Source organism: Salvelinus namaycush, chromosome 3 (assembly GCF_016432855.1).
Source record: "Salvelinus namaycush isolate Seneca chromosome 3, SaNama_1.0, whole genome shotgun sequence".
Taxonomy (NCBI): Eukaryota; Metazoa; Chordata; class Actinopteri; order Salmoniformes; family Salmonidae; genus Salvelinus; species Salvelinus namaycush.
In genome coordinates this window covers 89670102-89682661 of record NC_052309.1, presented here as the reverse complement: position 1 = coordinate 89682661, position 12560 = coordinate 89670102, and the positions used below count along the sequence as shown (strand labels likewise).

Here is a 12560-nt window from a genome sequence, read left to right as displayed (position 1 = left end):
GTAGGTCAGTATAGTAGAGACTGTAGGTCAGTATAGTAGAGACTGCAGGTCAGTATAGTAGAGACTGTAGGTCAGTATAGTAGAGACTGCAGGTCAGTATAGTAGAGACTGCAGGTCAGTGTAGTAGAGACTGTAGGTCAGTATAGTAGAGACTGTAGGTCAGTATAGTAGAGACTGTAGGTCAGTATAGTAGAGACTGTAGGTCAGTATAGTAGAGACTGTAGGTCAGTATAGTAGAGACTGTAGGTCAGTATAGTAGAGACTGTAGGTCAGTATAGTAGAGACTGCAGGTCAGTATAGTAGAGACTGTAGGTCAGTATAGTAGAGACTGTAGGTCAGTATAGTAGAGACTGTAGGTCAGTATAGTAGAGACTGTAGGTCAGTATAGTAGAGACTGCAGGTCAGTATAGTAGAGACTGCAGGTCAGTATAGTAGAGACTGTAGGTCAGTATAGTAGAGACTGTAGGTCAGTATAGTAGAGACTGTAGGTCAGTATAGTAGAGACTGCAGGGAAGTATAGTAGAGACTGCAGGTCAGTATAGTAGAGACTGTAGGTCAGTATAGTAGAGACTGTAGGTCAGTATAGTAGAGACTGCAGGTCAGTATAGTAGAGACTGTAGGTCAGTATAGTAGAGACTGCAGGTCAGTATAGTAGAGACTGTAGGTCAGTATAGTAGAGACTGTAGGTCAGTATAGTAGAGACTGTAGGTCAGTATAGTAGAGACTGTAGGTCAGTATAGTAGAGACTGTAGGTCAGTATAGTAGAGACTGCAGGGCAGTATAGTAGAGACTGCAGGTCAGTATAGTAGAGACTGTAGGTCAGTATAGTAGAGACTGTAGGTCAGTATAGTAGAGACTGTAGGTCAGTATAGTAGAGACTGCAGGTCAGTATAGTAGAGCAGGTTGGTGAGACTGTGACTAACAACGTCCAAATGTAATGGGGATTAACACACATATGCACACACAGACACACGCACACACACACAAACACACATACACAATGTCCAAAACTAATGGGAATTAACTGAGCCTAATCGCACAGCGCTGGGCCCATATGCAAATCATCTTATTTATATTTGCAAGCCAGGCTGCTGATTGGCTGTTATCAGTATGCGCGGGCAGTCAGGCTCAGAGGGGGAGATTAGAACTCTGCTATCGCCAACGCTGCTGCTCACTGCCCCTCGGAACTCTGGGATATGGAACCGCTCTCTGGGCGTTTTAGTTTTAAGATGTCTGTCTGTCTTTCTGTCTCTCTCTCTGTGTCTGTCTCTCTGTCTCTCTCTCTGTGTCTGTCTGTCTGTATCTCTGTCTTTCTCCCTGTCCGTCTGTCTGTCTCTCTGTCTCTCTCTCTGTGTCTGTCTGTCTCTCTGTCTCTCTCTCTGTGTCTGTCTGTCTCTCTGTCTCTCTCTCTGTGTCTGTCTGTCTTTCTGTCTCTCTCTCTGTGTCTGTCTCTCTGTCTCTCTCTCTGTGTCTGTCTGTCTGTATCTCTGTCTTTCTCCCTGTCCGTCTGTCTGTCCGTCCGTTTGTCCGTCCGTCCGTCCGTCTCTGTGTCTGTCTGTCTCTGTGTCTGTCTTTCTGTCTCTGTCTGCCTGTCTCTCTCTCTCTGTCTGTCTCTGTCTGTCTGTCTGTCTGTGTCTCTGTCTGTCTCTCTGTATCTCTGTCTTTCTCCCTGTCCGTCTGTTCGTCCGTCCGTTTGTCCGTCCGTCCGTCTCTGTGTCTGTCTGTCTGTCTCTCGCTCTCTGTCTGTCTGTCTGTCTCGTTCTGTCTGTCTGTGTCTCTGTATGTCTTTCTGTATCTCTGTCTCTCTGTCTGTCTGTCTATTTGTGTCTCTCTGTATGTCTCTCCATCTGTCTCCCTGTCTCTCTTTCATTCTTTCTCTCTAACTGTTCTTTCTTTCGAAGTCTCACAAACTCTTGTTCTTTTTGTCAGTCTGCACTTTCTCTTTCTTTGTCTCTCTGTCTTACTGTCTGTCTCATTTTGTCTGTCACTCTGTCTCTCTCTGTCTGTCTCTCTGTCTGTCTGTCTGTCTCTCTGTCACTCTGTCTCTCTCAATATGAAAAGGAACCAATCCTTTTCTTGTTAGGGTAAAACCTGCTGTATTCACTATGACATATAAAGCCAACGTTATTCTATGTTTTCATGTCTTATTTAACGTATTGAGATGTAGTAGGAAAGGAGGTTATGACCTTTTTGATGTCCTGAAGGACATTTTCAGTCACAGGTTCAACGTTGTTTCATACATTCACAGATGCTGAGTCGTCTGTTTCTGCACTGAGATGGCTGTTACATGTGACTTTGATTCCGTTGAAATGAATCCTAAGAGTTACAGAACACGTACAAGACATTGATGTACTGTGTGTGTGTTTGTGTGTGTGTGTGTGTGTGTGTGTGTGTGTGTGTGTGTGTGTGTGTGTGTGTGTGTGTGTGTGTGTGTGTGTGTGTGTGTGTGTGTGTGTGTGTGTGTGTGTGTGTGTGTGTGTGTGTGTGTGTGTGTGTGTGTGTGGTTTTGATGATGGGCACTGATGGTGTTTGTTGTTGTCTCATGTGTTTCCATAGTTACGGACCAGTATATGCTGCGGACCCCTACAACCACCCACTTGCTCCAGCAGCCACATACAGCATTGGTGCCATGGTAAAACACACTCACACACCTTTGTCTCTCTCTCTCTGTGTCCTTCTCTCACTCCCTCTCTACATCTCTCTCTTCTCTGCCTCTATCTCTGACACACTATTCCCCTCTATCTACCTCTCTCTGTCTCCTCTTCCTTCCTTCTCTTTCTGTCTCTCCTTCCTTCCCTCCTCCTCTCTCTCTGTCTCCTCTTCCTTCCTTCTCTCTCTTTCTCCCCTTCCTTCCTTCTCTCTCTGTCTCCTTCCTCCTCTCTCTGTCTCCCCTTCCTTCCTTCTCTCTCTGTCTCCTTCCTCCTCTCTCTGTCTCCCCTTCCCACCTCATCTCTGTCTGTCTCCCCTTCCTTCCTTCTCTTTCTGTCTCTCCTTCCTTCCTCCTCTCTCTCTGTCTCCTCTTCCTTCCTTCTCTCTCTGTCTCCCCTTCCTTCCTTCTCTTTCTGTCTCTCCTTCCTTCCTTCATCCTCTCTCTCTGTCTCCTCTTCCTTCCTTCTCTCTCTGTCTCCTCTTCCTTCCTTCTCTCTCTGTCTCCTTCCTCCTCTCTCTGTCTCCTCTTCCTTCCTTCTCTCTCTGTCTCCTTCCTCCTCTCTCTCTGTCTCCTCTTCCTTCCTTCTCTCTCTGTCTCCCCTTCCTTCCTTCTCTCTCTTTCTCCTCTTCCTTCCTTCTCTCTCTGTCTCCGCTTCCTTCATTCTCTCTCTGTCTCCTTCCTCTTCCTTCCTCCTCTCTGTCTCCCCTTCCTTCATCCTCCTCCTCTCTGTCTCCTCTTCCTTCCTCCTCCTCTCTGTCTCCTAATCCTTCCGACAAATACATCAACTCCGCTAACACAAGCATGATGCATTGTGATGTGATTCCGTCAAACACAACATAAAGAGCATGGTGTTGATGTTGCTGTTATTACTGATGTTATTATGTGATCTCTCCATGTATTAACCCATTGTTTCTCACCCCTCTGAGTAGCCCCTGGCATGATGGCCTGGCATGTCTGCTGGCATGAGGTGTCTTGGTGCACGCTGCATGTGTGGGGGGGCCATGTCATCCCACTGGGTTTGTAACGGGAACCTAACAGACGGTAAACGGCAGTTAGTTGGTCAGGAAGTAGTGTGTGGATGGTATTCTACACAGCAGTCAGCCAATGAGTTTCACAAGTAGACTTAGAAAAGTGATTTACATATACAGTACATCTCTTTACATATACAGTACATATCTTTACATATACAGTACATATCTTTACATATACAGTACATCTCTTTACATATACAGTACATATCTTTACATACACAGTACATATCTTTACATACACAGTACATATCTTTACATATACAGTACATATCTTTACATATACAGTACATATACAGTACATATCTTTACATATACAGTACATCTCTTTACATATACAGTACATATCTTTACATATACAGTACATATCTTTACATATCTTTACATATACAGTACATATCTTTACATATACAGTACATATCTTTACATATCTTTACATATACAGTACATATCTTTACATATACAGTACATATCTTTACATATACAGTACATATCTTTACATATCTTTACATATACAGTACATATCTTTACATATACAGTACATCTCTTTACATATACAGTACATATACAGTACATATCTTTACATATACAGTACATATCTTTACATATACAGTACATATCTTTACATATCTTTACATATACAGTACATATCTTTACATATACAGTACATATCTTTACATATACAGTACATATCTTTACATATACAGTACATCTCTTTACATATACAGTACATATCTTTACATATACAGTACATATCTTTACATATACAGTACATCTCTTTACATATACAGTACATATCTTTACATATAGAGTACATATCTTTACATACACAGTACATATACAGTACATATACAGTACATATCTTTACATATCTTTACATACACAGTACATATACAGTACATATACAGTACATCTCTTTACATATACAGTACATATCTTTACATATACAGTACATCTCTTTACATATACAGTACATCTCTTTACATATACAGTACATAGCTTTACATATACAGTACATATCTTTACATATACAGTACATCTCTTTACATATACAGTACATATCTTTACATATAGAGTACATATCTTTACATACACAGTACATATACAGTACATATACAGTACATATCTTTACATATCTTTACATACACAGTACATCTCTTTACATATACAGTACATATCTTTACATATACAGTACATCTCTTTACATATACAGTACATATCTTTACATATACAGTACATATACAGTACATATCTTTACATATACAGTACATATCTTTACATATACAGTACATATCTTTACATATACAGTACATATCTTTACATATACAGTACATATACAGTACATATCTTTACATATACAGTACATATCTTTACATATACAGTACATATCTTTACATATACAGTACATATCTTTACATATACAGTACATCTCTTTACATATACAGTACATATCTTTACATATACAGTACATATCTTTACATATACAGTTCATATCTTTACATATACAGTACATCTCTTTACATATACAGTACATATCTTTACATATACAGTACATATCTTTACATATACAGTACATATCTTTACATATACAGTACATCTCTTTACATATACAGTACATATCTTTATGGCTGTTTGCATAGAATTAGAAAAAAAATATATGACAAGACAATCTCTATGGTTATGCGTCTGTTTCAGATACTTTACATACAGTTTATCTCTATGGTTACGCGTGTGTTTCAGATGCTTTACATGTATCTATGGTTACGCCTGTGTTTCAGATGCTTTACATATATCTCTATGGTTATGCGTCTGTTTCAGATACTTTACATACAGTTTATCTCTATGGTTACGCGTGTGTTTCAGATGCTTTACATACAGTTTATCTCTATGGTTACCTGTGTGTTTCAGATACTTTACATACAGTATATCTCTATGGTTACGCGTGTGTTTCAGATGCTTTACATAAAGTTTATCTCTATGGTTACGCGTGTGTTTCAGATACTTTACATACAGTATATCTCTATGGTTACGCGTGTGTTTCAGATGCTTTACATACAGTATATCTCTATGGTTACGCGTGTGATTCAGAATGCTTTACATACAGTTTATCTCTATGGTTACGCGTGTGTTTCAGATGCTTTACATACAGTTTATCTCTATGGTTACGCGTGTGTTTCAGATACTTTACATACAGTATATCTCTATGGTTACTCGTGTGTTTCAGATGCTTTACATACAGAATATCTCTATGGTTACGCGTGTGATTCAGAATGCTTTACATACAGTTTATCTCTATGGTTACGTGTGTGTTTCAGATGCTTTACATACAGTTTATCTCTATGGTTACGCCTGTGTTTCAGATACTTTACATACAGTATATCTCTATGGTTACGCGTGTGTTTCAGATGCTTTACATACAGTATATCTCTATGGTTACGCGTGTGTTTCAGATGCTTTACATACAGTATATCTCTATGGTTACGTGTGTGTTTCAGATGCTTTACATACAGTTTATCTCTATGGTTACGCGTGTGTTTCAAATGCTTTACATACAGTTTATCTCTATGGTTACGCGTGTGTTTCAGATGCTTTACATACAGTTTATCTCTATGGTTACGCGTGTGTTTCAGATGCTTTACATACAGTTTATCTCTATGGTTACGCGTGTGTTTCAGATGCTTTACATACAGTGTATCTCTATGGTTACGCCTGTGTTTCAGATGCTTTACATACAGTTTATCTCTATGGTTACGTGTGTGTTTCAGATGCTTTACATACAGTATATCTCTATGGTTACGCGTGTGTTTCAGATGCTTTACATACAGTTTATCTCTATGGTTCCGCATGTGTTTCAGAATGCTATAGAAGTAAATTACTATATATCAGTCCCTCCACAATTGTGTTGGGATTTTCTGTGATATTTGCAGGTAAAAATGCTTGATTCTGCTTCAGAAATTCTGACATTTTGCAATGCAGTATGCAATGATTTTGTCCAATTTGTTGTGAAAATACGCTGATGAGGGAAAAGGTTTTTGACACGTGGCTTGATTTAACCCTATTATGCGGTAAAAGTGTGGTGATTGGTTGAAATTGCAAGTACTCATTTTGTACTGCATTGATGGGTCAGTTTAATGCGATAACATTGCGATGATTTGACTATTTTATGTGGAAATAGTGCGGCAATCCATCACATTTTCAAGCCCTCACATAATATCTGGGAAATTGTTGACTTTGATAAAAAACTTTGCGATTGTAAAATTGCTGATATATACTTTATGTCTATGTTGTGTTTCAGAATTCTTACATTATCTCTATGGTTACGTGTGTGTTTCAGAATGCTTACATTATCGCTATGGTTACATGGGTGTTTCAGAATGCTTACATTATCTATATAGTTATGTGTGTGTTTCAGAATGTTTACATTATCTCTATGGTTACGTGTGTGTTTCAGAATGTTTACATTATCTCTATGGTTACGTGTGTGTTTCAGAATGCTTACATGATCTCTATGGTTACGTGTGTGTTTCAGAATGTTTACATTATCTATATGGTTATGTGTGTGTTTCAGAATGTTTACATTATCTCTATGGTTACGTGTGTGTTTCAGAATGCTTACATTATCTCTATGGTTACGTGTGTGTTTCAGAATGCTTACATTATCTCTATGGTTACGTGTGTGTTTCAGAATGCTTACATTATCTATATGGTTATGTGTGTGTTTCAGAATGTTTACATTATCTCTATGGTTACGTGTGTGTTTCAGAATGCTTAAATTATCTCTATGGTTACGTGTGTGTTTCAGAATGCTTACATTATCTCTATGGTTACGTGTGTGTTTCAGAATGCTTACATTATCTCTATGGAGGTGTTTGTTTTAGACTTTACATGGTTATGGTGGTGTGTGTTTCACAATGTTATAGAAGAACAGTACTATATACAGGATATCTTTGTGTTTCAGAATGCGTTTGCCCCGTTGGCTGATGCCAAGACGAGGAGTCATGCTGACGACGTGGGGCTGGTGTTGTCCTCCCTGCAGGCTAGTATATACAGGGGAGGTTACAGCCGCTTCGCCCCATACTAACCCACCAACCAACCTCCCTAAAACCATACAACAACCAATTACTACCCTACCAACCAACCAACCTCCCCACAACCAAACAACAACCAATCCTTTCTGACAGGGACACAACAGACCAACCAACCAACAAACCACACAACCAACAAACCAGTATGTGAGTGAGACAGAGAGAGAGTGAGACAGAGAGAGACAGACAGAGAGAGAGAGAGAGAGAGAGAGAGAGAGAGAGTGAGACAGAGAGAGACAGACAGAGAGAGGACTTTGAGGCCTGGGTATTGCAATATATGCTGTTGAGCATGATTTTAGCAGCTCCTAAGAGAGAGGGAAATCAGTCAACTAAAAAGAAAGGGATATTTATACCTCAGATATTGTGTGCTGTTCATTTTGATACAGTGGGTTTTTAATTTGTAAAGGTTAGTAGATTGTCCGTGTCGGTAGAGCTATAGAAGAGCTAATAGATTTTAAACCTTACCATTATTAAACAACACATTTCAACTGTTAGGGCTCCGTGAAAAGACAAAGCAATCCTGTAAAATACATCATAGAATGTGATCCCGTTTTGTAAGAGTGTTTACATGATTGTAGGGTTCGGATTCCTTTGACATTCCCTCTGTTAGCGTCTACGTTGTTTCCTAGCTACTGGGGTTAGGGTTAGGAATGGGGTTAAAGTTAAGGACTGGGCAAGTGTTATGGTTAGGATTAGGTTAGGATTAGGGTTAAGGTTGAGGTTAGGTTAGGATTGGGGTTAAAGTTAAGGACTGGGCAAGTGTTATGGTTAGGATTAGGGTTAAGGTTGGGGTTAGGTTAGGTTAAGTTGGAATTGGGGTTAAAGTTAAGGACTGGGCAAGTGTTATGGTTAGGATTAGGTTAGGATTAGGGTTAAGGTTGAGGTTAGGTTAGGGCTGAAGCTCAGGGTTAGGATTAAGGTTAGGGTTGGGGAGGTGGGGGTAAAATGGGGTACTAGAAAGGCACCGAAAGGTTGACCAGGTGATGGGAAAGAGAGAGATGGAGGGGAGTAGTTGTTTGTGAATGGTGCGTAGTCGGCAGCGTGTTAGCCAGCGAGGACGTGGATGTGTGGATTAGATCAGGATCGTTGTGATTGTCATCGTTTATCACTCAAAGCCAACGGTTCAGATGGTCCCGAGGTGTTCCATCTGTGTGTACAGACAGATTCTACACAGAATAACTTGTTATTGGTAGAGGACAGAGAGTCTGCCTCCCAAATGGACCCCTATTCCCTATATAGGGCCCTATATGCCTCTGGTCAACGTAGTGCACTATGTAGGGAATAGGGTTCCATAGGGCCCTTTTCAAAGTAGTGCACTATATAGGGAATAGGGTGCCATAGGGCCCTGTTCAAAGTAGTGCACTATGTAGGGAATAGGGTGCCATAGGGCCCTGTTCAAAGTAGTGCACTATGTAGGGAATAGGGTGCCATAGGGCCCTGTTCAAAGTAGTGCACTATGTAGGGAATAGGGTGCCATTTGGGAGGCATGTGTTTTTTTTCTCCATGGAGTGTTTACTGTTGAAACCATCATCTAGTCCCTTTAGTCAAAACCCTTTATAGAGTAGGTTATCCCATAGTAATAGTAATGAGACTGATACAGATGTTGTTTTTATAGAAATTACAGTTTATCCATTCATATAGTTGCTGACTTTTATATTATGGGAGAGATTTAGAAAATAATAATAATGTCTATATTCACCTTCTCTGTTTTACCTTTCTGTTTCGTTTTTTTTTTTCTTCCAAAAATTATACGACTGATTATTTGTACCCGATAAAAGCTGAACAAAATATATATATATAACTACAATGTATTAATGGAGACGTTTGAGCTGTGCAAAGAAGGTGTTCTCTTAAACACATAATACACAACTGTAACGTTTTAGTTGTAGGCTATAATACCAACGGTTAGGGAAAGCGTTTCTCCTCATGTTTATAGAGTCATCGTGTCCAGATGGATAATGACACACTACAAGTAATGCAATCATAATGTAGATATTATCATGGCGTTTTTGTCAACTGTACTATTTTGCCGACACACACACAGCCTGTACACGGTCTTCACTACTACTAGGCTGTAAAACATGTGTCCTGTACGTGGTTGGTGTTTGTTAGTTAGGCTTTATGTTTTACCTTGACTTGTCTTTCTTTTGGGGTTTTATATCATTTTTAAATGTGACCTCCTTTGTAATGTTATTTTCTAGAACTCAGCCCTTACACTTTGAAAAACTGTTTGATTATTTGAGAAAATTAGAAATATATATGACTTGTGAAAAAAGATGATGTATATGTAAATATGAAGATGAAGCTGTTGTTGATTAAAGTGCTCCAGGGGCGAGAGAGGAAACGCCCAGCTCACCTCACGCAGCTAAATACTTCCTTCCACCCCTCTTTCCTTCCTGATATCCTCCCTCCCTACTTTCCTCCCTCCTTTCTTCCTACACCTTGTTTACAAATTAACCTGATCAGAGGTGTTTGTCACATATCTCAGTTTTGTATTTATAAGAAGAAGAAAAAATATTCAGAAATGCCACCCATGAAAAAGGCAGTGGCATCTGCAGGTTGTGGGGTTTAGCCTCATCCTGCAGGTTCTGGGGTTAAGTCCCATCCAGTCTGCAGGTTGTGGGGTTTAGCCCCATTCTACAGATTCTGGGGGTTAAGTCCCATCCTGTTGGCAGGTTGTGGGATTTAGCCCCATCCTGCAGGTTCTGGGGTTAAGTCCCATCCTGCAGGTTCTGGGGTTAAGTCCCATCCTGTTGGCAGGTTGTGGGGTTTAGCCCCATCCTGCAGGTTGTGGGGTTTAGCCCCATCCTGCAGATTCTGGGGGTTAAGTCCCATCCTGTTGGCAGGTTGTGGGGTTTAGCCCCATCCTGCAGGTTCTGGGGTTAAGTCCCATCCTGTTGGCAGGTTGTGGGGTTTAGCCCCATCCTGCAGGTTCTGGGGTTAAGTCCCATCCTGTTGGCAGGTTGTGGGGTTTAGCCCCGTCCTACAGATTCTGGGGGTTAAGTCCCATCCTGTTGGCAGGTTGTGGGGTTTAGCCCCATCCTGCAGGTTCTGGGGTTAAGTCCCATCCTGTTGGCAGGTTGTGGGGTTTAGCCCCGTCCTACAGATTCTGGGGGTTAAGTCCCATCCTGTTGGCAGGTTGTGGGGTTTAGCCCCATCCTACAGATTCTGGGGGTTAAGTCCCATCCTGTTGGCAGGTTGTGGGGTTTAGCCCCGTCCTACAGATTCTGGGGGTTAAGTCCCATCCTGTTGGCAGGTTGTGGGGTTTAGCCCCATCCTACAGATTCTGGGGGTTAAGTCCCTGTCCTGTGTTTGCTGAACCATCAGTCGGCATGGCAACACGTATCCTAGCTACACCACCGCGTGTCTCTGTCCCTACCCTCTACATCCTCTGCTTCCATAGGTGTTGTGATGAGATACACCCTCCCTTGTTCTTGTATGTGCATGCACTATGGTTCTTCCACTTAACAATAACCATCAATAAAGTTTGTCAAGATAAGCAGACTGTCTGGGCTCTACTATATTATCACTCTGTTTTTCTTTATTTATTTGCACATTCTGAAGAAAATTACCAGAGTTTATCCTGTTCTGACCAGATGGAATTGACTCTCCACCTGGCCCAGAGTTTCTCCTGTTCTGACCAGATGGAATTGACTCTCCACCTGGCCCAGAGTTTCTCCAGTTCTGACCAGATGGAATTGACTCTCCACCTGGCCCAGAGTTTCTCCAGTTTCTCCTGTTCTGACCAGATGGAATTGACTCTCCACCTGGCCCAGAGTTTCTCCTGTTCTGACCAGATGGAATTGACTCCTCACCTGGCCCAGAGTTTCTCCTGTTCTGACCAGATGGAATTGACTCCCTACCTGGCCCAGAGTTGTTCCTGGTCAGATCAGATGGTCAGGAAAAACTCATTGCCTTTTAAACTCCTTCAGACACAGGACCAACCAGGACCAAACAAGAGAGAATGGTGACTTGTGATTTAAGGTATTATTTCCGACCCAGGTATATTTAAAAGGTATATATCAGATCAGGTATTGTTCAGAGACAGGTATATTTAAAAGGTATATATCAGATCAGGTATAGTTCAGACCCAGGTATATTTAAAACCAGGTATATATCAGATCAGGTATAGTTCAGACACAGGTATATTTAAACCAGGTATATATCAGATCAGGTATAGTTCAGACCCAGGTATATTTAAAACCAGGTATATATCAGATCAGGTATAGTTCAGACCCAGATATATTTAAAACCAGGTATATATCAGTTCAGGTATAGTTCAGACCCAGGTATATTTAAAACCAGGTATATATCAGATCAGGTATAGTTCAGAGACAGGTGTATTTAAAACCAGGTTGTAAGGACCGATGCTGGGAGACGAGAAGCAGGGAGTGAACATTTAATGGATAATAGACAAGAAACAAGGACAGCGTCTGGACAGGGGAAACATAACGACATCAATGCTGACACGGGGATGAAACAGAGGAACAGACAGATATAGGTAAGGCAATCAAAACGTGAAGAAGTACAGGTGTGTCCAATGAAACGCTGCGTAACGAAGGTGACAAGTGTGCGTAATAATGGGCAGCCTGGTGCCCTCGAGTGCCAGGGAGGGGGAGCGGGAGCAGGCGTGACACAGGTATATATATATATATATAGTTCAGACCCAGGTATATTTAAAACCAGGTATATATCAGTTCAGGTATATTTCCGACCCAGGTATATTTAAAACCAGGTGTATATTAGATCAGGTATATTTCCGACCCAGCCAGGAACAGTATATTAGAAAGTCAGTTG

At 40.9% G+C, this 12560-nt stretch overlaps 1 protein-coding gene across 1 annotated transcript in view; it reads left to right on the top strand.

Moving 5' to 3' along the window:
• Positions 1-7759, top strand: part of rbfox1 (RNA binding fox-1 homolog 1) — a gene marked incomplete at its 5' end in the record, with an annotated part of 54370 nt that extends 46611 nt beyond the window's left edge. The window contains 2 exons of the mRNA XM_038989381.1: positions 2557-2632; positions 7637-7759. Of these exons, the coding sequence (XP_038845309.1) occupies positions 2557-2632; positions 7637-7759 (199 nt within the window). The remainder of the gene's footprint in view (positions 1-2556; positions 2633-7636) is intronic.
• Between the last annotated feature and the right edge of the window lie 4801 nt (positions 7760-12560).